General features: G+C 40.8%; 2 protein-coding genes across 5 annotated transcripts; one reads left to right on the top strand and one right to left on the bottom strand.

The window, feature by feature from the left end:
- Nucleotides 1–630: 630 nt before the first annotated feature.
- On the top strand, nt 631–21,085 carry rc3h1b (ring finger and CCCH-type domains 1b). Of its 3 annotated transcripts, none has more exons than XM_028019925.1 (20): nt 631–777; nt 2,572–2,993; nt 9,624–9,744; nt 10,581–10,820; nt 10,961–11,136; nt 11,300–11,500; nt 11,619–11,751; nt 12,461–12,579; nt 12,880–12,992; nt 13,076–13,312; nt 13,444–13,643; nt 14,091–14,497; nt 14,592–14,750; nt 14,893–15,045; nt 15,238–15,460; nt 15,759–15,846; nt 15,987–16,083; nt 16,308–16,499; nt 17,361–17,467; nt 17,804–21,085. In XM_028019925.1, exons 2-20 carry the CDS (start codon nt 2,763–2,765, stop codon nt 17,958–17,960), a joined length of 3,354 nt encoding a protein of 1,117 aa, XP_027875726.1. In that variant the 5' UTR covers nt 631–777; nt 2,572–2,762; the 3' UTR covers nt 17,961–21,085. The 3 variants fall into 3 exon arrangements, with proteins under 3 accessions (XP_027875726.1, XP_027875725.1, XP_027875724.1); XM_028019924.1 differs by having other exon boundaries at nt 16,281–16,499; nt 17,364–17,467; XM_028019923.1 differs by having other exon boundaries at nt 16,281–16,499.
- Nucleotides 19,064–25,745, bottom strand: LOC114146129 (glyoxal reductase). Of its 2 annotated transcripts, XR_003595847.1 has the most exons (8): nt 25,501–25,745; nt 24,109–24,357; nt 23,800–23,901; nt 23,120–23,211; nt 22,756–22,938; nt 22,617–22,676; nt 21,833–21,986; nt 19,064–20,351 (listed from the first exon to the last, which is right to left on the bottom strand). XR_003595847.1 is itself a non-coding variant. In XM_028019941.1 (7 exons), the coding sequence occupies exons 1-7, from the start codon at nt 25,574–25,576 to the stop codon at nt 21,891–21,893; spliced, it is 858 nt and encodes a 285-aa protein (XP_027875742.1). In that variant the 5' UTR covers nt 25,577–25,745; the 3' UTR covers nt 21,329–21,890. The 2 variants fall into 2 exon arrangements, 1 of the variants encoding a protein (XP_027875742.1); XM_028019941.1 differs by lacking the exon at nt 19,064–20,351 and having other exon boundaries at nt 21,329–21,986.
- Nucleotides 25,746–25,788: the final 43 nt, after the last annotated feature.

The following is a 25,788-nucleotide window of genomic DNA, read 5'->3' as shown; positions in this document are numbered from 1 at the left end:
CAGCCCACCTCAAAATATGACCAGATCTTTGTTTTTCACTATTGTAAAATGTGACTCACAAAGTTTCATTTTCTGAAGTGCCTTGAAATTTACAAAAAAAAATAAAAATAAAAATGTTTTGGTTTATAGTACACCAATGGCTGGGTTGTTTAGGGCTGACTGTTAGCTGGGATTAGTGTCAAATGATTGCATATTGGTTATCTATCCCACGTGAAAATCCAACAAATCGAAACAAAAGCAACAAAAGTGATATTGTCTCTTCCTGTATAATCCTCTGCACATCACTTACCTTCGTTTGTTTGTCCACATTTCATCTTTTTTATTTTTTTTTTTACATTTCAATTATAGCCTCTTTCTGCTTAACATCTCACATTCTAGAATATGTTCTGTAATAAAATATTTATTTCATTTAACAACGTTTTACTACGTACACTAATAAATACTATTCTGTAATATCAGCCCCCCTGGTAAGCCTGGAAATAAATCTGCTGGTCGCATGCCACAAAACCAATTTAAAACCAACCACCATGTCTCAGTTTTGTGTTGTGCATGCCGTAAAATGTCAACAGAGGGCGCTATTTAGATATGGTTGCGCGCGCACAAGCACACGCACGTAAACACGTCCGGGCCCAGCTAGCTCTAACCGGCTAGCAGGACTGTTGACAGTGCACCTCCCCGAAACATCGGCAGCAGCGAAGCTGCACAGTCGACATGGCAGGAAAATATCGCAACAGTTTTGTAAAGAAAGATGAACTACTTCCAAGTCATTTGGAATAAGTGAGTAGTGACGATAAATATCATTTTATCATCACGTGAAACTAACATTAATGGCTATTGTGTTAGTTTAGTCAAGTAATGACGCATAGCGATGGTTAGTAGCAGACATAAAGATATTTAGCTAAAGGGAGGAGTTGCTAACATTTGTTCGTTAGCTTGTTACCCCTTGGTGTTTCTTTTTACAAGAAGCGTTCAGTTAAACATCTCTAAGACTGGATTGACGCATTACAATAACGCGAACTTCCAATATTATTGTATATTGTATTGAAATAGGTGCCCATTATGTAAACAAATACATTTACATTAAATGTTTGTTTGCTAGGGCCAGATGCTAGCGTTACATAATATCACATCAAGTCAAACGATAGTCTACCACTCATCTGCTACCTATTGTTTTCTTGACCAAAGGTATATATAGCAACTGGAGTTCTCGACAGAATATGAATTTGAAATCTACAGTGACACTGAGGATAATAACTATGTTATAGCCAAATACACCAATGCCTAAAACAGGTAAATCGATTGCTTTTGAACTAACGCCGTTTACTTTTTAGCTAAGCTAGCCAACTAGCCTCCCATAGCCTGCTTCGCTAGTAGTTAGCCAACGAATCGCTTAGTTTGTCACATACACAGAATCATTTACAACAAAACACAAAAACCGTATGTGTCGTGCTCATCGAGTAAATTACACAAACTCTCAACATTGAAGTCGTAGTGTTACGACTTTCTGATGGCGAGATTTGGCATCTTGCTTTAGGGACTTCGGTGACGGCTAGCTCGGTATCCTTTGTCCATAGTCATAGTAGTTACAGGCTCCTGTTTGCAGGCCCCACAGCTGTTGTTTTTCTCGTTCGCTTCGGTTGTGCATTTTAAGCATATCTTCTTATATTTAATATTTGGTTTGTAATGGGTGAGCTGTGTACGCCAGAGAAAATTACATTTTACTATAGTATACGATAGTAAAATCGTGGACCTACTTGTTTAGATTGTAGTTTTCAGATACATATGATCAGAGATGTTAGCAATTGCTCAAACGTGTTGTCTGTGAAAACAAACGATTTCATCTGCACGAACAATAAAAATATTTGAAATGTATACCAGAATAATCTGCTGGTTTAAACTTGAGGGAACTAAAACAAACTAAAAGCTTAATTTCAAGAATAATTTATGCCCTTTAATTTAAATGTAAAACCGATTATGTGACCCACAAGCTAAAAAACAAAATCCTACAAAGTATTCAACAAAAAGTCTTTGGATGTTTAGCCATTTTAGTGGTTAGAATAAACATCTGTAAATTTGATTAGTAATAGAATTCTTATTCCACCAACCAAAAGCTAATGATAACTGATATACAATGACATTTTCACCATTATAAACGGCAACAAAGAATATTCTGTCTTGGAATAAAGACATTCAGCTTGCATGTTTTTTCAATGTAAAAACAAATAAATTGTGAAGTTTATTTATGTGTTCAGTTTTTGATACAAACTGTAAATTGTGTTCTCATTATACGTCAGTTTCGTTTTGGAGTAAAGGTACTTGAAAACATTAGCTCTTAGACTATTTAGTTTTGTCAAACTAAAACTGCAGCAATAAGCCTTGGTTATGTGATGAATGGGAATTAAAAACAGTAGCCTGCAGTGAAATGCATAACATGGCAATATTTGTATTTGTAGGCTTGGAAAGAGTTGAGTTGATTGAGTTGTCACAACGTTTTGACATGTTTGCTAAATTGTTTAATTTACCAAAGATCTTAACAATTTTCATTTTTCTTTTCTTTTTTCTCTTCTACAGTATTCATCACGAGATGTGATCCACCATCCACAATGTGTGAGGACATTTAAGAACGATTTAGTTCGGAAAAAAACAAATCTTGATTCCAGTGGAATCTTCCATATATCTATATATAATTTTTTTTTTTTTTTTTTCTTTGTGTTAATTCTTACTTACATTTATATATACACCCATCCCATCAACATATAACCATGCCTGTGCAAGCGCCACAATGGACAGAGTTTCTGCTGTGCCCAATCTGCACACAGACCTTTGAAGAGACTGTTCGCCGGCCCATCAGCTTGGGCTGTGGACATACTGTGTGCAAGATGTGCCTGAACAAGTTGCACCGCAAGGCCTGTCCCTTTGACCAGACGGCCATCAGCACAGACATCGAGCAGTTACCTGTGAACACAGCCCTGTTGCAGCTGGTGGGAGGCCAGGTAAGACATGAGCCTGTGTTGGAATTGTCATTCATTACCAAACAAGTGCAGCAGTTCATATTGTTTGTGCAAAGATCCTCTCAATGCGTGGACCTAAAGGTAATATTGGGTTTGCAGAACAGCTTAAGATACTCTTTTACACAACGCTCACAGCATGGGGATTCCTTTAATGTGTTACACCAACCTCATTAAGCTATGAACTGTATTTTATTGGTTTACTAAGTGCTGGGACAATGTGTAAAGCTGTATTTCTGTGAGGCAATGTTTAATTAGCAGGGTGAGGCACAGTGTTTTTTTCCTTCCTTGAGGCACAGCTGATGGCGTCGGTAGTGCTGTAATGGAAACTCTGTGTGCATCAACCGTAAAACTAATGTTTTGTCAGATGCAGTCTAGGTGATGGTGTGTGCTAATGCTATGTCATATGATACCAGACTGACTAAATAATATCCCTAGTTACATATGTAGAGAAGTTCCTTGTACATTTTATTCTCCTTCTCAGTTAATAAATATGCTTTGACAGAAGTCCATATAAAACTTGTATAAATTATATTTTAATAATAGGATCCAGTGTGTGTACTTTCCCAAGCTTAAGCAATCTATAGTCTTGTTTTAGTATTGCAAAAATAGATTCAAAATGAATGATGGTAACCTGTTAGGGCAATATAGCCATAAGTTGGTGTGACTATAACATCAGGAAACCAATTTTGTTGAAATTTGCTTAGTTCGTGTATAATCAGGAAAATAGATGATCAGGTTCCCTTTCTATATTGTGGCAGACTACATAAAATGCAATGTTTGTGTATAACACATTGTTTAAAAAGATCATTTCATATGGTGAATTTGGTCACCTATTGAGCTATTAAGGCAAATTTCTTGTCTATCTTATATGCTTTTCATTATTGAGACTGAAGAGATAATAAAATGTTAACCTCAGTGACTGTTTTGTCTTTTAAAAATGATATGCATACAATGGACTGATTAAAACAATCTGTTCCCTCCCACCAGAACACAAAGCAAAAACAAATTACAGCCTCTGTAAATCAACTTTAGTGCCAGAAATTACACAAGACTGTCTCTTGTCTAGTTTTTTAATGTTTGTTTCTATTTTTGGCTTGCTTTCATTTTAATTAGACATTACCCCATGAGATATTATAGCTACTCATTTTTAAAAACAGATAAAATTTAACTGTCTGTGTTAAATTAGTCGTTAAAACTATAAGAAAATAGAAACCGAAACAGTGACAGTTCTCTCATGTTTTAACAATTATCACAGAAGACAGATGGATTAAGCCTACCTCCTCCCCCGTAGTATCAGTGCTAGACATAAAAACACAATAGTATTTATCCAAGTATGAGCATTATTACATGGATTCATTGAAGTTAGGATTCATAGTTGAGCTGCAGTTGCTTAAGGTAAAGCTAAAACATGTTCCTGAAATGTATTCTGTGAAGCAAGTTCAACAAACCTTAGTTTTTGTGTTACATGACTTGAGAAAACCTTAAACTGGACTTTTTAATGGTTAGGATGTTTCTCCAGCTCTCTGGTTCCTTGTGGTCTTTTGATGTTGTGTAGCAACGTAAAAGGAATGTTTTAACGGGGTAGTTAAAGCTTTTACTATTTTCTTCTTCTTTCACTTAAAAACAACCATCTTGACCAATATCAACAGATGCACTGGTAGACGAAGCAGTATTTTCTCAAATGAGTTTTGTTTAAATACATTACTCTTGAGTGGTGAGCTGTGTCCAGCTTTGTGAAAACCGAATGTCAATGAAAATATTTTGTGGATAAATTGGGTTATTTTTTTTAGAATTTAGATGAATGTGTAATTGAAGTACACAGTCTGTTATTGTAGTTCATATGACTCAACATTGAAGATCTGTCTGTCTGATGACGGATAATTGTTGTTTCATCCATCCATCCATCCATCCATCCATCTTCTTCCGCTTATCCGAGGTCGGGTCGCGGGGGTAGCAGCTTCAGAAGGGAGGCCCAGACTTCCCTCTCCCCGGCCACTTCTTCCAGCTCTTCCGGGGGAATCCCGAGGCGTTCCCAGGCCAGCCGAGAGACATAGTCCCTCCAGCGTGTCCTGGGTCTTCCCCGGGGCCTCCTCCCGGTGGGACGTGCCCGGAACACCTCACCAGGGAGGCGTCCAGGAGGCATCCTGACCAGATGCCCAAGCCACCTCAACTGGCTCCTCTCGATGTGAAGGAGCAGCGGCTCTACTCTGAGTCCCTCCCGGATGACTGAGCTTCTCACCCTATCTCTAAGGGAGAGCCCAGCCACCCTACGGAGAAAACCCATTTCGGCCGCTTGTATCCGCGATCTCGTTCTTTCGGTCATGACCCAAAGCTCATGACCATAGATGAGGGTGGGAACGTAGATCGACCGGTAAATCGAGAGCTTCGCTTTTTGGCTCAGCTCTCTCTTCACCACGACGGACCGGTACAGCGCCCGCTTGACAGCAGACGCTGCGCCAATCCGCCTGTCGATCTCCCGCTCCCTTCTTCCCCCATTCGTGAACAAGATCCCGAGATACTTAAACTCCTCCACTTGGGGCAGGACACCCCCCCTGACCCGGAGAAGGCACTCTACCCTTTTCCGGCTCAAGACCATGGCCTCGGATTTGGAGGCACTGATCCCCATCCCGGCCGCTTCACACTCGGCTGCGAACCGATCCAGCGAGAGCTGCAGATCACGATCTGATGAAGCCAAAAGGACCACATCGTCTGCGAAAAGCAGAGATGAGATCCTGAGGCCACCAAATCGGATCCCCTCAACACCTTGGCTGCGCCTAGAAATTCTGTCCATGAAAGTGATGAACAGAATCGGTGACAAAGGGCAGCCCTGGCGGAGTCCAACTCTCACCGGAAACGAGCCCGACTTACTGCCGGCAATGCGGACCAGACTCTGACACCGGTCATACAGGGACCTGACAGCCCGTATCAAAGGGCCCGGTACCCCATACTCCCGGAGAACCCCCCACAGGGCTCCCCGAGGGACACGGTCGAATGCCTTCTCCAAGTCCACAAAACACATGTAGACTGGTTGGGCGAACTCCCATGCACCCTCCAGGACCCTGCTGAGGGTGTAGAGCTGGTCCAGTGTTCCACGACCAGGACGAAAACCACACTGCTCTTCCTGAATCCGAGGTTCGACTATCCGACGGACCCTCCTCTCCAGGACCCCTGAATAGACCTTGCCAGGGAGGCTTAAGAGTGTGACCCCTCTATAATTGGAGCACACCCTCCGGTCCCCCTTTTTGAACAGGGGGACCACCACCCCAGTCTGCCAATCCAGGGGAACTGCCCCCGATGTCCATGCGATATTGCAGAGTCGCGTCAACCAACACAACCCTACAACATCCAGAGCCTTAAGGAACTCCGGGCGGATCTCATCCACCCCCGGGGCCCTGCCACCGCGGAGCTTTTTAACCACCTCGGCGACCTCGCCCCCAGAGATTGGAGAGCCCAACCCAGAGTCCCCAGGCTCCGCTTCCTCAGTGGAAGGCATGTTGGTGGGATTGAGGAGGTCTTCGAAGTACTCTGCCCACCGGCCCACAACGTCCCGAGTAGAGGTCAGCAGCACACCATCCCCACTATAAACAGTGTTGGTGCTGCACCGCTTCCCCCCCCTGAGACGCCGGATGGCGGACCAGAATCGCCTCGAAGCCGTGCGGAAGTCTTTCTCCATGGCCTCTCCAAACTCCTCCCACACCCGAGTTTTTGCCTCAGCAACCGCCCGAGTCGCATGCCGCTTCGCCCGCCGGTACCCATCAGCTGCTTCCGGAGTCCCACAGGCCAAAAAGGCTCGATAGGACTCCTTCTTCAGCCTGACGGCATCCCTCACCGAAGGTGTCCACCAACGGGTTCGAGGGTTGCCGCCGCGACAGGCACCGACAACCTTGCGGCCACAGCTCCGATCGGCCGCCTCGACAATGGAGGCACGGAACACGGTCCACTCAGACTCCATGTCCCCCACCTCCCCCGGGACGTGTTCGAAGTTTTGCCGGAGATGGGAGTTAAAGCTCCGTCTCACAGGGGATTCCGCCAGACGTTCCCAGCAGACCCTCACAACACGTTTGGGCCTGCCAGGTCTGACCGGCTTTCGCCCCCGCCACCGGAGCCAACTCACCACCAGGTAGTGGTCAGTGGACAGCTCCGCACCTCTCTTCACCCGAGTGTCCAAGACATACGGCCGCAGATCCGATGAAACGATGACAAAGTCGATCATCGAACTGCGGCCTAGGGTGTCCTGGTGCCAAGTGCACATATGGACACCCTTATGCTTGAACATGGTGTTCGTTATGGACAATCCATGGCGAGCACAGAAGTCCAGCAACAGAACACCACTCGAGTTCAGGTCGGGTGGGCCGTTCCTCCCAACCACGCCCCTCCAGGTCTCACTGTCGTTGCCCACGTGAGCGTTGAAGTCCCCCAGCAGAACAAGGGAGTCCCCAGGAGGAGCACTCTCCAGTACCCCCTCTAAGGACTCCAAAAAGGGTGGGTAATCTGAACTGTCGTTCGGCCCGTAAGCACAAACGACAGTCAGAACCCGTCCCCCCACCCGTAGGCGGAGGGATCCTACCCTCTCGTTCACCGGGGTAAACCCCAACGTACAGGCGCCGAGATGGGGAGCAACAAGTATGCCCACTCCTGCCCGACGTCTCTCTCCCTGGGCAACTCCAGAGTGGAAGTATGTCCAGCCCCTCTCAAGGAGACTGGTTCCAGAACCAGAGCCATGCGTCGAGGTGAGACCGACTATTTCTAGCCGGAACCTCTCGACCTCACGCACTAGCTCCGGCTCCTTCCCCACCAGAGAGGTGACATTCCACGTCCCAAGAGCCAGTTTCTGCAACCGAGGATCGGACCGCCAGGGTCCCCTCCCTTGGCCGCCACCCATCACACAGTGCACCCGACCCCTTTGGCCCCTCCCACGGGTGGTGGGCCCATGGGAGGGGGGGCCCATGTTTCCTCTTCGGGCTGAGCCCGGCCGGGCTCCATGGGTAAAAGCCCGGCCACCAGACGCTCGCCATCGTGCCCCCCCTCCAGGCCTGGCTCCAGAGTGGGGCCCCGGTGACCCGCGTCCGGGCGAGGGAACACCAAGTCCAAGGTTTTCCTTCATCATTGGGGTCTTCGGGCTGCACTTTGTCTGGTCCCTCACCTAGGACCTGTCTGCCTTGGGTGACCCTACCAGGGGCATGAAGCCCCAGACAGCATAGCTCCTAGGATCATATGGGCACTCAAACCCCTCCACCACGATAAGGTGGCAGCCCATGGAGGAGTGGCAGCCCATGGAGGAGAATTGTTGTTTCAGTCTGACTTTTCTGTCTAACGGGTGTTTTTTTTTTTTTTGAATGAGGCTTTCTTCTTACAATCTGCACAAAACAATAATCTCATTCTTCACCATCTCTTTACCTTATGGTCATGTTAATTATAATATATGAACTTCTAGTTTTTTATCTTTAAATTATAAGATCTGTACCAGCTAAAACAAACATTTAAATATGTTCCAAAATGTACAAAAACACACCACAGTTTGCTCCATATAGTTATCTATCAAGAAAAGAAGAATGTCTTTGTGGAGCTTGCGTTTTTCCTCTTTGGTTGTTCAAACACAGCAAACAAAATTGGTTTAGTGCCTTGTTGGTGTTTGCTCAGGCTGTTAACTCAGTATTGAGGAATCAGAGGAGTGACAACAGTGTAGTTGCAGAGGAGCTCTACTTGTGATTCTGCTCACTTCACATCTGCTCATCATCTCCACTCTGACACTACCTGTTGGACAGAGCAGCAGCAGCAGTGGTGGTTCAATCTCTGACCACCTTGCTGCCTTGTTCATTTCGCATGTCACACCGATGTGGGAACAAGGCTTGGTCAGAAAATGTTTTGTGACCGTGGTAACAGACAAATGTAATGACCTTCAGTAAGTAGTTCGTCAGCCTGCTGGGTTTAAGGGATAGAGGATTGCATTATATTATTAATTAATTGCATTCTTCCCAAACTCGACAGTGGTTTATTAGAGGCGGTGTGTTAAAGAATCACATTTTACCATTAGTATTTAAAATAATAGATGAAAAATGTATATAATTAATGGACACCTGACTTCAGAAACATAATTTCAGAAGATAACAAAGGCAGCTTTCATGGTGTACTTTAGTAAGGATTACACTCAACAGATTTATGCAATTAATGTGAGATTTACAAATTTTACTATCACATTTTTTAATAAACCATCATGATCTCAGTCGTAGATCAGAATCATTGGAGTAACCGTTTTGGCCATATTTGGACTTGCATTAATATTTGTATGTTAAGTTAAATAGATGTTGGAGCATAGTTTACTTATCAGCACAGCAAAATTATAAGATCAATCAGGATTGGTGTAATAAGTTAGATGCTTCTGAAGTATATTCTACTATTACTATAAGGATACAAACCTTCTCTTGTACATACATACAATTAGGTTTGTTTTTTCTTTCTTTTAAAATGTTTCAATAAATAATAGTTTGGTCCTCTGGAAGTACATTTTCTGTGCAAAACACATATACCGTAACACTCTACATAGTGACCAAATAGGTTCAGGATGTTTCTGGAAGATGTACAATAATTTTGCTCTTTTATTTTCCCTTCCAGGTTCCCAAGGCTCAGCCGGTTGCCTTGATTACAAGTCCAGAGGACACTCAGAACTATGAGGTGGCTAGACAGTGTGTGGAGGAGCTGGCCCTCTACCTCAAACCCCTCAGCAACACCCGAGGTGCCCAACTTATTGTTTGATGCCTACATTCAGCATAACTTATTTCTTGGTCAAAATTGTAAACTCTTTCGTGTTTCCACAGGTGTAGAACACAGAAATCTAAATTTTGAAATGTTTCTGTTTCATACTGAAAATAACAATTTGTTCAATATGTTAGCCTTTTTGTTTAATAGGAGATTATACAAAGAGCCTAAAAAAGTCAAGTTTTGTGTTTCTGTAAAATATTTGAAATTTTCTGTCTCATTTGCCTTCTAATTATAGATATATGGGAATATCCCAGTATTTAATGTGTAGAGATAATTTATACAAATAATATCTTAAGCAGTTTAAAAAATATGTAATGGTTGCTTTTATGCAAGCCTCGATGTACTGTTAATTATTTAAAAACATTTAGAAACTCGGCCAAGTTAATGTTTAACATGAGATTGAGAAATAATTGCACATTGAACGATTGGACACACTTGGAACAGAAAATATCCTCTGTAACGAAAGTAAAATTGACTTTTTGCATTAGAACTTATTATTATTAAGTATATGACTGAAACAAAATTATTCATCAGTATTTTGTAAAACAGCAATTCTGAATCCCAGAAATAACCAGTGAGATTATTGCTGAGGAGAAATTGTGAAAGATGCCATAATGAGGGAACCTCCCTTTAACAGGTTTTGAGGTTAATATCACTTGACAGATAAGGGTTTTTATCTAGCCTATTAAGAGTACTACATAGTATATCATGTTCGGAGAAAATCACTGTGTACCATGATTAAAATGAGGAGATTAGGAGGTTGCAGTGGCGAATAGGTTGTAAGAAATGTACGATGAAATATTTTTCCAGGTGTGGGTCTGAACAGCACAGCCCAAAGCATGCTGAGTCGACCCATGCAGAGGAAATTGGTAACTCTGGTCCACTGCCAGCTGGTGGAGGAGGAGGGACGGGTCAGAGCCATGAGAGCGGCGCGCTCTCTTGGCGAGCGAACTGTCACCGAACTCATCTTGCAGCACCAGAATCCCCAGCAGCTGTCCTCTAATCTGTGGGCCGCTGTTCGTGCACGGGGCTGTCAGTTTCTTGGCCCAGGTAGGTGTCTGTTACATGTCAAGTGATGCCGCCACACAGACAGTAAATTATTCTGCTTGTGTTTTAATTAAAATTTCAGAAGTTTTTGACAATCCACTGTTGCTCAAAAATAATCACCGTTGTCTCTTCTCCGACACCAGCAATGCAGGAGGAAGCCCTCAAATTGGTTCTCCTCGCTTTGGAAGATGGTTCTGCTTTGTCCAGAAAAGTGTTGGTTCTTTTTGTAGTCCAAAGGCTTGAACCACGCTTCCCTCAGGCCTCTAAAACCAGCATAGGCCATGTGGTACAGCTGCTTTATAGAGCTTCCTGCTTCAAGGTACGTCAACAAAAGTTACTTTAGTGCTGCTTAATGGGATTAGTTGACTCAAAATATCTGTAACATGGTCTATGCAGAAATAAGACTTTAATAATCTGATTTATTTAGAAAAATTGTATTGAATGCAGGACGTTAAAATATTCTCCCCCTTCTGTGACTTAAGGTTACCAAACGAGATGAAGATTCATCTCTCATGCAGCTGAAAGAGGAGTTTCGTACGTACGAGGCTCTGCGGCGGGAGCATGACTCTCAGATTGTTCAGATCGCCATGGAAGGAGGGTTGCGCATCGCACCTGACCAGTGGTCTTCTTTGTTGTATGGAGATCAGTCACACAAGTCACATATGCAGTCTATCATAGATAAGGTATGTGACAAATCAGTTATTTTCTTTATTCATAGTTTTGACCCGAGTAGTCACAGTACTCCAGTTATTAAGAGATTTCTGCAAGCCATTATTTTCTGTGTCTTTTCTTTCGTTGCAGCTGCAGACCCCGGCATCTTTTGCTCAAAGTGTGCAGGAGCTGACAATTGCACTGCAAAGGACTGGGGACCCAGCCAATCTCAACAGACTACGACCCCACTTAGAGCTGCTGGCAAACATCGATCCCAGTCCCGGTAAGAAGCATGCAAACGTCAACTGTCTTGCTTTTAGAAACTTGCAAGTTGGATGAAGAAAGATGCATCAATCAGTATTCTGTCATGTGTTTCAAACGCTCTGATTTTGTTCCAAAGACTGTAACATGAAATATAAAAACAGCATTTAAAATTTGTTTTTTTCTGTTAATTGAATTGGGAAGGTATTTGACATAAGACCATTTTTAGTCTTTTTATTATGAAACAGAGAGAAGTTGGTTATGGATTTTTTTTTTTTGTATTTCGCATCCCATACTTGTGATTGGCATTGTTAACATTACTAAAACTGTAGAGGGTTTGATGACAAATGTAAGTTTAATCTCAGAAGAGTAAAACAGAGTAACTGTGCAATACTCCATTAGCTGCTCCATGCTGTTACATGCTAAACTTATCTTGCTTTTTTTCTCCAGCTTTTTCAGTTTCATTTTAAATAGCTTCTTGCAACTCTTTGCACATGTTAAACATCTCATAGACACAAAACTGAAAGTGCTTAAAGAGAGTAGCTATTTGAACAATTAGTGACTGATCTTTGGCCAGGGCCCATCAAGTTGAAAATTGGTCACCTATGGTCAGCAGCTAAGTTCTTTGAGAACTTGTATAAATAATTTGTAGTTTGTCTAAATCTAAATATTGACTTTAGGAATTTTCTAATTTTCTTTCTCTTTTTTTTTTTCTTTGTCCAATTTTTTAGATGCTCCTCCACCAACATGGGAGCAGCTTGAGAAGGGGTTGGTAGCAGTGAAAACAGTGGTCCATGGCCTGGTTGATTTCATTCAAAACCACAGCAAAAAAGGAGCTGATCCTCAACAGGTCAGTTTAAAAAATATATTTTAAAGTCTCAAGTAAACCTAAAAATAAAAAAGAATTCTGATCTGCATTAAATCTGTGCTGTTCAGTAAATATAATATCCTTTTGGTCTGTCCTAATTTTATTGATTGTCTGTTAGCCTTACTCCAAATCCAAAGGCTTTAAATAGACTTGACCAAAAAAAACTAGTGTCTTTTCTTGTACATTGAAAGTTTTGCCATTTTAATATGTCAAAAGGTCTTCAGACAACAAGTATTTACTTGTTCCATGAACACAAAGGTTATGTTGTCTTGTTCTCTTCAGCCTCCTCAGCACAGCAAATATAAAACATACATGTGTCGTGACATGAAGCAGAAAGGCGGCTGTCCTCGTGGCGCCAGCTGTACCTTTGCCCACTCTCAGGAAGAACTAGAGAAGTGAGTGTAAAGTGTTAAACCTTTATCCACTATATCTACAGCATTTTGTTTGGTCTTTTGTAAAGCCTTTTATTGTTCACCAGGTATCGTAAGATGAATAAGCGCATGGCAGGTCGCTCAGGAGTGGTGTTTCCAGACGATGGCCTTACTCCTGATGTAACAGTGACCCGAAAGCATTCACCAGTCACCAATGGCAGCGGCGCACCAAACTTGCCCCAATTAGTCGCCCGCGGCACCGACACAGTCCCATATGAGTTGCTGTCTAAACCTGCCAAGCTGGATGGAGGAAGTCCAAGTGTTCCTGGATCGCCACCAGATGTGTAAGTGCCTAAAAACTGACCGGCACCATTTAGTTACACTGATTTCTACTTATGTACAGATTTGTTGGGTATGTTGTAATCAAAGAAGAACATGGTGCGCTGTGTAAAGCTGAAATGTTCAATTTCTTTAGCCTGGACCCCATGCCCAAAAGTGGTATACCACTGCCACCTCATGGAATGGCTCACCCCAGGATAACAGCAGATCACCTCACAGGGGTCAAGCATATCCCTGGGGTTGCCAGGGGTTCTCCAGTTTATCCTCAACCCCGTGATGTATATGACATTCGTCCCCCACCTGCCTCTCAGTATGAGCCACCACAGTACCCAGCAGGTAGGAATAAAGGGGTTCAAATAATCTTATCAAAGAAAAATGTGTGGTTTTTGTTTTTCTTCCCAAGAAAATCTGTCAATTTAAAGCAACAGTAAAATAAAGAGAAACAACTGAGCCTTTGTTGAGTGTCAAGTTCTCATTTACTGCATGGACCAGAAAAGCTACACAGTAGTATAGAATGATTCTACATTTTAAACAAACTAAAATGGGAATAAAACAATACAGTTAGCTCCTTTTGTATATTTTACCTAATATTGTAGAAGTATTTGACTTATTCAAGAATATCACATAAATTTTATCTTTAAAGCACCTTGACAACTACTACTCTGTAAACTACAGAAGAAATTATTAGGAAAGCATGGTGTGTTTTACCTATACCAGTATGATAAAAATCTATATTTTGTGGTCTTACAATAAGTTATTGACGTTTTTTGTATGTTTCCCCAGGTTATCCCTACCAACAGCCAACACAGTATGTCCGGGAATACATCCGTAACGCCCCTCCGCCGAGTGAGTCAGGACCCCCTTACCATGACCCTTACAGCGGCTACAGCGCTCCGGACCGCCCCTACCCCTCCCAGCACTCTGGCCCACCTTTTCCCTACTCCCACCCATCTCACTATGACAGAGGTCACCACGGTGCCTACGGCGCCCCTCCTCCGCCCCCTCAGCCTTATCCGTCTCAGAGAGATCCCCTTGTCAAAATGAGTCCTGCTCCCCTCGATGTTCCGCCCCCCTCAGCAGGGCAGGCCAACTCCCTCTACCACCAAGAAGCGAGTTCCCGGGACAGATATGCCCCAGACGGCTACTATCCTCCGGGTTCCCACCCTCCACCTATGAGGACTTACGTCAGGGTATGTCAGCTGTGAATATTTCTTGTTTTGAATACAAGTGGTTTAGACCATCTGGAGTTGAGCAGTGGTATTTTTGTATGTGTTGGTTCATAAGGGGTCACAATACAGCGGTTCACAGCCCAGCCTAGACTATCTCCACCGACGACGGCAGGAACTGTTATCTCAGCTGGCAGAAAGGAAGGTCATCTCTCCTCCACCATTTGCCGCCTCCCCCACTCTTTCACATCCCTTCCCCAGCGACTACCCCCCTGAGGTTAGCACAGTATAAATTTTCTACTTTCACATTATGCTGTTTAATTCCAAAAAGCACTCGTGTTTATTGAGTCAAAATGCTCGAGAGCTCAGTATAGACAGTATAGAATATGTTTTTAATAACTTTGTTTTCTTGTGTGCAGTATGGCGACGAGAGCTCCAAAACGATGAAATGCAGAGAGTCCGACTACACAGGGCAGTACTCACCCTGGTCCTGTGAAACCATTGGCTCTTATATTAACACAAAGGATGCCAAACCCAAGAACGTTATGGCTCCTGGTACCATGGAGATGATGGTAAGTTCAGATGAGTGACTCCTAGTTATTTCTGCTTGGAGTGGAAAATGTGGATTAAGTTTTCTTTTTGACACATTAATTCAGTTTATACTAAGGAACCCTTATTTCAAGCTCTAATGTTGATGGACTTTGTTTTTGCTCTATGTAATGACATCATGATCTCTTTTTCTGTCTCCTCTTTGTTTCTGTCAGAATGTGGATGATAAAGGTCAGAGGGAGCCATCATTGGAGGCCCCTCGCAGGGGAACGGAAGTGAAAGATGATGACCCTATTATACCTTTTGGCCCCCAGCCCACTGTATCACGCTTTGGCGCCATCTCCCGCACTTCAAAGACTGGCTATCAGACCACTGGCCCAGTGCAAGCTATGGCTTCCGCTCTCCAGAACCCCAACTCTAAACACATGACCATGCCTGGTAAGATTTAAATTTGTATTTCCAACTAAGCCCTAAAAGTCACTCAAATAGTTTTTCTTAACTGATTAATTTTTATTTTTATTGTATGGATTTCATCTTTTGTCTGTTGGGTACATTAATTCAATTAATCTCTGAATTAATTTATGAGCCGGTATATCAGCGATCGCAAATGAAACGGGTCCAGTATTAACGTCAGATGTTTATTTTCCTCTTGGGTTTTCCATGTGGTATTTGGTTGGGGAGAGGACGTTGTTCTCATGTAGTATTTGTTTTTTACTGTCTCATCTTCCTGCTGAAGATTACTCATATGGAAGTCATGGAGGATGGGCTGGAGCTTCATACCCCTCCCACCAGACTGCCTCCTCCTCTCAGGGACACTTTGAGCGGTGAGCCCTTGTTCCCCCCCCCCTCAACACCTCTGTTGATTTTTCAGTTATTTTGATGTGATTTAGTAAGTCTTATGAGTGCCTTAAAGTAAGCTTGAGACTTTGAAATATTGTTAAACCAGTTCATTGTATTTTCACAGCCTTCCCATGACAGCCCCAGATAGAGAACAGTTAAAGATTGAGCTGCAGCAGGTCAATCAGCAGATCACTCAACAGACACAGATGCACAACATAGAGGTATGTAGGATGGATCTGAAGCTAAGCTAGAGTAATGTAGTGCTTTAAAAGTGAAAAAAAAGAAGAATGAAAAGCTTTTCAGTTCTGATGAAATCAAGATATGAAAATGTTTAGATTTATATATCTTATGGCAGATTTTTTTTTTTGCCCACATTTTTCTGCTTCCACACTCTTTTTACTTTGTCTCAATGCTGCAGGCCGCCAGTAACTCTTTGCTTCTGCAGAGGGAGGCCAGCGCATTGGTCGTCCAGCCTGTGCAACCCAGCCAGGGCCCAGCGGCAGTGATTCCACAGCAACCGCAGCCCAAGTGGCCAGTAGGGGGTGCCGGTGTGTCAGCTGTCTCCAATGAGCAGTTAAGCTTGGAGCTCCACCAGGTGGAGAGAGAAATTGGCAAGAGGACCCGAGAGATGGCTTTGGTAGGAAACTTTCTGTATCTGTGTATGACTGGTTTCTAGTGTAGTTGACAGGCAGATGTGTTCAAAGCATTCACATTCTCTTCTGAAGTAGAAGTACTAATAGTTGTATGAAAAAACTGGTAAAATGACAGATTGAACTCCTTTACTTAAGTAAAGGTACAAAAGTACAAATTTTGTAAGAAAAAAAAAGTAATTTTACCTTCAATAATACAAAATGACTTTCAATTAAGTCTAAAAAACTAAAAATGTTTTTGTTATACAAAATGCCTTACAACACAGATAACTACTGTTAAATAACACCAAACATACAAGCTTACGTGTTTGTGTTTTAGAAGATTTGAAGGCAAGTTCTTGAACGCCAGAAGCTCATGGTTGATAAAACGGTGCATTTGCCACAAATCGTTCGTTCGTTGAGCAGACAACATGGAAATGTATGAGCCGACATATCAGCGGTCTTATCATTTAAATAATAACATTGATGGGGAAAGCCTCAGAATTTGCTTTTCCTTTTTTTTTTTTTGCAATGTTACTTCATTCATGTTTTTCTCACACACAAATGTGTTTTTCTTCTGTTTTTGGTGTTTTTGGCATCTGACTGTTGCGTTAACTACCACTTTGACAAGCTTTCTGTCCATGAGGTGGAGATTTTAAAATGGCTTCACATCATTTTTTTCCCCCCACCATGAGAGTAATGTAGGGAGTGGAAAGCACAAATATTTGTCTTAAGATATAAGGAGTAAAAGTAAGAAATTGACAGAAAAATAAATACTTAAGTACAGATGCTTGACAAATCTTACATTATTTGACACCTCTACTGATGGGAATTTTTTGTTTTCGTATTTATTTTGTTTATGTCCATAGCAGGAAAACCAAGTAGCTCATGATGTCCAACAGTACAAAATGCAGTCTGCAGAGAATGGACAACCAGAGCACGAGAACCAACTGGAAGAAATCTCTCTGGCTCTCGGGTGAGTATAACCTCAGCTCAACTTTGTAGGAGGCATACATTTTTTATCAGATGGCCAAATTCTACACTCTTCTATTAAGTCACTGCAGTTTCTGTTCAACCTGTCGGGTTTTGGAGGTAATTGATTAAATTGTTTCCCTCTGCTGCTATGTATAGGAATCATTTTATTGTGAAGTTATGTCAGCAAGGAAATAAAGACATCTTGACATGCATATGGAGCTTAAAACCCCCGTCAGAAATTGGTGTCTTTTAATATGTCATTTTTTTTCCTTGCATCTTTTCTGTCTTTTGTTCTTACATGTGCTCATACAGCTCTCTTTCTCCACTTCTCATTCAGCGAAGTGTCCAACGGCTCCAGCAGTCTGCAAGAAAATGCAGTGGGCGGGTCCATGCTGTCACTGACCAATAAGACGGCTGCATTGAGCATGTGTTCTGATCCAGTTGTTGCTGGTTCAGAGATGCAGAAGAATGGTGTTGTCCACTCCTGCTCATAGGAACACACACTTATGTACACGCACACACATACATACACACACACAAACACATACAAGATGCTCATTTGAAAAGCATGCACAGGCACACATACACCCATTCTATTTAGAAGATGAGCAGTATCTGCCGTGATGATTTTCTTTCTTTTTGTTCTGTGAATGAGCTTTTTTATGACTTTCCTTGCCTGGAAACCAGAGCATATAATAACATTTCTTGTGTGTTATTTCTTTCTTTTTTTTTTTTTTTTTTTGTACTGGTATTTGATTAACAAGGCTCAAAATTGATACATCAGGAAAAATAAATGGTGGTGATGATGACAACATGTGTATATTTATTAAAATTGGTAAAATGCCATAAAAGCAGAATTAAACTGAATTCCCCGCCACCCTAACAAAACAGGGGTGGGGCGAGTACTGCCTGTAGGGCCGTACTTGTAGTTTGAACGGTTACACGGAGAGGTGCACAAGTTAGAAAGCACTTTCACATCACATACATTTCAAGGAGCTTATCTCAAAGTTTTGCTTTTTAATGTGACTTTAATATAGGAAAGAGCTAACGTGTGGCTCGGCGCTCACCCCCAAAATTGTAACGAGAGGTTGGCCAGATGCAGATGTCTGTGGAGGGAAAACGCAGAAATTTCACCAGTTATTCAGCCAAAATGGACACGTCAGGTGCTTTTTTAGAAATGCATTTCTTCGGAAAGTATCATTTTTATTATTTTATTTTATGAACAGCATAATTTCTATTTCATACTTGAAAGCAGTATCTATTTAATGAAAGCATTCTGTTTTAGAGATTGCAGTTGTGTTGATAATGAGATTTCTTTTTCGATAAGGGAAATATTCTGTGCTTCTCTTGGTTGCGGTGTGACCTTGACGTGGTTTACGTTCAGCACCTTTCGCCTGCGTTTCTGAGCACAGCTAGGCCTGGCTCATAATAAAATATAAATTTTTTCTTGTATTAAGGCTAATAAAAAAAAATCAAAAGCATTTCCCTCACCAGAGCTTCTCTTCTGGCCACACAGAGGCCTCCCCATTGGGATTATCTTGTCACTTGTTCTCATAACTTCTATGAAGTTGCCTTCCCTTGTGTTTTTTTTTTTTTTTTGCTTAATTTTGATTGTTTGCTTTACATTGTTGCAATTTTGGGGCGGTGCAGCTTATCTCCTGAAAACTTTAGCAATGAAGCATTGCTGAAAATGTGTCCTCCTTTCTTTAGACTATTTGCATTTTCTGCTAATCCTGGGAAATCTTCCTGTTGTCGAGGCTCAACAATGGATTCGCAAAACCTGTTTACAGCTTGAAGAACAGCAGTGTTAGTTACTGAAGAGGCAAATCTGCTTCTTCTTCCAAACTGTCCTGAAGTGCATTTACGACAACTGACCAAAAAGTCAATTCAATATTGGTTCTACCGTCCCGTGCTGTCTTCATCACCACCATTACTACTGCGATAGCTCTTTCTTTAACAGATGAACTGTTTACCACTGATTCTCTACACAGAGCTCTCTGCCTTCTGTAAACAATTAGCATGAGTTCATGTGCTCGAACGGTTAAAAAGATAAAGAGTTGCTCTGAGTCAAGTTGTTGTATTGAGCCCTCATTTTGCTTATAAACTGTCGGACAAATCCCTGATTACTGATGAGTCAGTTCAAGGCATAAACATCAGGTATTGTAGGGCGCCTCTTTCAATTTGTCAGCACAAGGGTTGCTATTTTGTTTTCTCTCCATCCACACTTAAAAGCCTCGGGCTGCTCCTTGCTACATTTATTGTTTAGGTACACAGCTCACTTATACATATGAGTATGTATACATACATTAATATACTAAAGCACTATTAATGTGCCACCTCTTACTCTACTTGCTCAGCATTTATATTAAATGATCTCTACTTAGAATCAGCTAAATGTTGTTCTTTTTTGTTTGTTTTTTTATTTGTTTTTCTGTCCACTGGTTGCCAACACAGACTTTATCCTTTCCCAGACGAAGGACCTCTGTGTGCATTGATGTGTGTTCACTTAAATCTTTTGTGTTCAAACAAAGTTGTTCTTTATAGAATATGCTTCCGAAGAAGACAAAAATCTGTAACTTTGGAAAAATTTATATGGAGATGTTTTTTCGTGTGTGATAGATTGTATTGTAGGAAACGTACCCTCATTTTTCTTTGTATTTTTTTAATTTCTTTTTTCTTTCTTTTTTTGTTTTTGTTTTGGTTACTCCCCTTTAATTGTGCTGTACCTGGTCGTAGTGTTGAGATTTTAGAACAGGTTTGGGTCTTCTCTCCCCCTCGCCCCACTACCGCTCCAGTGACAATAACCAGGATGTTTCTTCTGACAGATTAGCTTTCATTTCCTCTGTAATGCTCTTTTTACATTATTTGTTCAAGGAGCATTAGACCTGAAAAAATGAACACATCACAGTTTAGAGTCGTACCAATGAGCTCTAAGTTTGAGTAAGCCAAAACTACCAAAAAGCTTGTTCTGCTTGATGGGTCACCACAGGTCTGAATGAGCCTAAAACACCTGTTCACTTAGCAGAGCGTTTGTGCAGTGATTGTATGAGGGAAGTTTACTTTATAGTAAATGGCAAAGATGTTTATTTCAATCTTGTGTGTTTTGTTTTGAGTGAAACTGCTGCCTACACCCTTTTGATGATAAAACAACCACCCACACCCTTGACCACTGACCTCTGTTACTGCTGTTTGAGGCTCACATTTTATTCTCAGACTTTCTGAGGAAATTCACAAATGGATTTTTATATTATTACTCCCTTGTAAAATATCTCTTAAATTAAGGTACAGGTTTGATTTCAGCAAGAAAAAAAAAGGTTTTTATATGTATATTATACTCCATTAAGGAATGTCTAGAATTATCTTCCTCCAATGTGGATGTAGCCATTAATACGCCATTTTATGACTTTGTAAGAGAATTCACTGTGTGAAAATTGGTTTGCATTTTTGTATAATACAATCTGCTTTCTTTTTTTTGTGTTTGTTTGATACGAGAGGGAGCTCAAACTGGAAGTTTGAAGAAAGGAAAAAAGAACCTGTGAAATTGAAAAAAAACAACAAAATGTAACTTATGTGCAACAGTGATTCTGAGGGGGAAAGATTAAATGATATTGCTAACTAAGGCTTTTCTCATTCTTTTGTGTCCTTGAGAGTTAAAGAGAAATGTAGCAATGTTCCACACAGTCCAGAATATTTTTTTTCCCCCAAAAGTTGTTGTTCCAGATGTTTCCGTTCAGATCCAGTATGGGTTGTGTATTCAAGGCCGATGATTCAATTTGACCCTTTTACAGCATAAACCGTGTTCTACATTGTTCAACAACTCGCATAAATTTCCTAAACTTCTGCAAAATATGAAACGGTACTGTCACACTTAACATACTTTTATTTTTATTTAAATGTCTTACACTTTTGATTCCAATCAATTACGATGTAGGTATTTACAAAAGGATCATGTACCAAATATTAAAGCACATAAGTGTATTTTACTTCTGGTAAATTTCATAGTCTTGATTTCTAGACTTTGAAAACCAAATATATTAGAGTATTATTTATTAAATTAATTGATATGGTTGAAAACATTACATTTATTCCCAATACTAAATGTACACAATTTGAAGATATATTTTTTTTAAAATTGAATGATGGAAGTACTGCAACAATTATTGAAGATAATAGACTTCAAATAATACCAAAAAAAGTACAATTGTCACGTTTTAAATATTAAACTTTAAAGGAGGTAAAACTACAAAAGGTATGCTAACCACATTGAATTCCCATGCAGTTTGTCATGTGAAGTTAAGACTTTAAGGAAATCCACATCAGTGGCCCCCTTTAAGAAGTCACATAAAAAAAATGACTATTTCCCCACCTGTCACTCACAAAGTTATTACCAGGATTTTTCTTCCTTTTGTTTTTCCTGGTAAATTTTAATCCACATTTGTAGGATCCCAACTTATGTGCCGTCCATCATGTAGATTTCCTAAAGCAACCATGTCTTCCTCATCAAGTTGGAACCCAAACACCTGTGTAAAAGATGGCAGAAAGTGAAATGCAAAATAAATGCTAGAAAAAGATTTATCATTTCTTTTCATTACTTAAATTTTAAAGATTAGGCCAAAGATTACTATGCCTTTTAAAGAACTTTGTAAGATTCTGATTTTAACCTGCAACATTTTTAATAAATGGACGCACGCTTCTGGATGTATTTTAAGGCAATACCTCAAAATAGTTCTGTCAGGAGGAATGGGCTACAATTTGATCAAATCTTTCAGGGATGTTTGCAGAAAGATTCTATTTTTGACCTAAGATTTACAGTTTAAAAGGTGGTTCTAACAAGTACTTAAGTTTTATGTAAACGTTTGAAATTGAAGGAAACTAAAATATTAACTTTACTCATTATTCTGAACTTGGAAAACTAAAATTATGACATCCTAACTGGCCTAAAACGGAAAATCTTTAGTGTGATTTATTGTAAGTGAAATCTGTTTTGTGCCATTTTGATTAAATCACTTTAGAGCCTGGTAAAGAGCCAATCATTTAGAAGGTAAAACTCTATAATTGACAGAAATATCATCCTTAGTTCACCAGATCAAGATCTTTCCTCAGTGTATGGATGTTAATAAGGCTCAAAAGACAACAGGCTCATAACTCACTTGGCAGTTTTCCTGTATCCTGTTCTTTTTGATGGACTTTGGAATAGTGACAACTCCATTCTGGGGAATAATTTTGAGAAAATATAACTTTGGTTAACAACAAGCAGAGACACAAAAACTACAGCAGCAAGAAGACAACCTGAATACTCCAGCGAAGGCAGATCTGAGCAGTCGTTCGTCCGTGCTTTTTTGCTATTTGTTGCACGACAGGATCGCTGAGGGCTTGACCCTTGGCCAGGGGACTGAAGCCTTCAAACACTATCCCATTGTTCCGACAATACTCCATCAGGTGTTTGGGCTGTTGGAAAGGATGATACTCCACCTGGCAAAGTTATTAAATAAGCAGGACAATGTTTTGAAGCATCTGTGAAAAAGGTCCATTAAAAAAAATTTTTGCAGGGAATCGCACAACAATCTTAAAAGTTCACCAATCCTGAATCTAATCTAATCCTCTAATTGAAGAATAAAAACACTTAAATGAACTGAACGAATGGGAAAATTACCTGGTTAACATGTGGCACAACACTACAGTCTTCCTTCAACTGCTCCAGGTGGTGGACCACAAAATTACTCACCCCAATAGCACGACAAATCCCTGCAATGATAAGGTCAGATTATAGCTGTCACATTGCCCTATATCTAGGTTTGTGTTCTGGCTCTACAGATACAATTCCAGAAGACAGAAAAAAGCACAAGAGTCTGTGCTTTGATTGGGAAACATCTGTAAAGTAATTAAAGTCATAATTAAAATTGAAAAACAATTGTGCAAACAAGTTAAAAGAAGCTGACGGACATTCAGATGGAGCTACCTGAGTAAGAAGTGGGGTTGAAATCTCTGGAGATCATTAGGTAAATGCATTACATTTGTTGTGTTAAACTAGGTTGGGTTGGGCTACTTATCCAGATTGATACATAGGCTTGAGAAATCAGTCGACTGACAACTCTTATTTTGGGATAGTTACTCATTATAGAACACCTTAAACAGTTCCTGTTATGTGACCTAAAAATCACTGAAGCGGCACACGGTCCTAGTCTGGGTCGGAAAATGTTCCAAATTGTGTTTAAAATGAGCCCAAATGATAGAAAATCTCAGGAAGGTGCAAAGATGAACAGCACGAGGAAAGTTTTTGCAACATGCTGCGCCCCGTGAAATCAGTTTAATATTTACATCAAGTCCTTCTACCTTCTTTGTAAAGGTCCTCCAGAGCTTTCCATGTGTCAGCTCTGATCTCTCTGTTAGAACCACCAGGTTTAAATGGCTCCGGCCAATGCATCAGGTACAGATCTAAAAAAACAAGAGAAAACCTAACTATTACACAAGCAAACAAAAAACAAACAAGAAGATATCCGAATCTATTCAAAGGTAAAAGATGAAGACAGTAAAGAAAGCAAACTTTTATTACTGAAGGCTGGTATTTAGAGAGGCTTTGTGACAACACATTGACTATTACATTGGTTTTACAAAGCTATATCAATTGTACCCAGCTCATACCAAAATATTCAACCCCCATTGCTGTGCAGGAGTCCAGACAGGCTTCTTTTGCAGCTTTGTATCCATAGTCCCCAGGCCAGAGTTTATTAGTGAGCCATAGTTCACTTCGTTGGAGCCCACTCTCTTTGATAGCTTTGCCCAGCTTCTTCTCACAGCCATACCGCTTTGCTGTGTCAAGGTGGCGAATACCACATTCAGTGAGCGCGTACAGGATGGCATCATGTGAGTATCCGCCTCGATGAGATGTACCTGACAGTCAAAGAACAAAAACATCTCTGATGAGGAGACCAAACATGCACCAGAAGAACAGATGCAGAACATTGTGGCATTCAATGAAGATTTGATCTCTCAGATGTTTTTAAAATAAAGAAATACTGTTGAGAATTTACTGTCTTTGACTTACAGGCTTTTAATGTAAATCTTTAAAAAAGTTTTCTTGATGATGATACACAACAGCATCAAAAACAAGGGGGCCAAGGACTTCTCCCATTGGTCTGCCACAAGTCAGGTGGAAAAGCACATCATATTTGAAAGCTTCATGTCCTGGCAACTTTACAATACAACTTTGTTAAGGGTGAAGCACTTTGACCATTTCTTGAGAGCCAAAATGTGATATATTTTTCCACAAATCTTGCAAGGAATGGCTAAGGCATACTATAGTACTAGTTTAAGGACAATTAATTTTAGGGAATTACAGTCTAGGTGCAAAAGTATTGTTCTATGACTGTCAAGCTGAATGAATGAGGCAAATTCTAGAGAAAAGCTTAAGAAAGCCAAAAGAAAAAAATAATCTGACCAATACCAAAAAGACCCCAACAAAAAGCTAGTTAGTATACACAATACTGTACATGTTATAATATGCATTCAGTTCCTTTAATTGTGGCACTTAAAAATAATCACCAAATTAATTAAGTTGTGAACTAATTACTTGTAGATGGGCTATGAATTCTATAATCTTGACAAAAACCTAATACAAGGTTCCCTCAAAATACAATTCAGACATTAGCACAGTGAACTTGTCCCAACACCCCGATGTGTTTCAGCAAAAACGTTGTTAAAAACACAGAGCAAAAATCACAATTCTGGATGAGTATCGATCCGAGGAATTGTTTTGGACCAATGTATTTATTGGCTTTATTCACAGGTTCCATTTCTTCTTCTTCAGAACAGTGCTGCCTACAGAAAAGAACTCGCTCTCTGTGCCTCCAGTGGACAACTGCAGTATAACATGCACATACATAATAAAGAGAAAGTGACAGGATAGAGAACCTGCAGCTGTCTGTGCCTTTCAAAGCAAATTAGACAACATGAACATATAACGCAAAAAACCCAAAGACATTTTTCTTTTGACTCTTCCAACTTTAACTGTCACATTTTAAACGTAATACAGACCTAATCCAAGTACTGGGATTTCCAGACCATTGAAGAGTTGGACTGTGGGACACCTCAGGGCTGGAAAGAACTGCATGCCTCTCTGTTATTTTCGTTAAACAATCCTGGATCTGAAAAAAATCTAAGTTAATATTTACGTTTCTTATGTCAAAAATACACTTGCGCGTCTGAATACACTGAGCTGTGCAGCTGAGAGTTGGGTCAGGTTGCTGAGTCTCTTTTCGGGATTATCCAACAAACCAAGACAAAAATACTTAAATAAAAAAAACCTCCCACATATTTCCTCCA

Source organism: Xiphophorus couchianus, chromosome 6, assembly GCF_001444195.1.
Source record: "Xiphophorus couchianus chromosome 6, X_couchianus-1.0, whole genome shotgun sequence".
NCBI lineage: Eukaryota > Metazoa > Chordata > Actinopteri > Cyprinodontiformes > Poeciliidae > Xiphophorus > Xiphophorus couchianus.
Note: the sequence above shows the minus strand (reverse complement) of the source record. Positions and strands in the feature narration are given on the sequence as shown.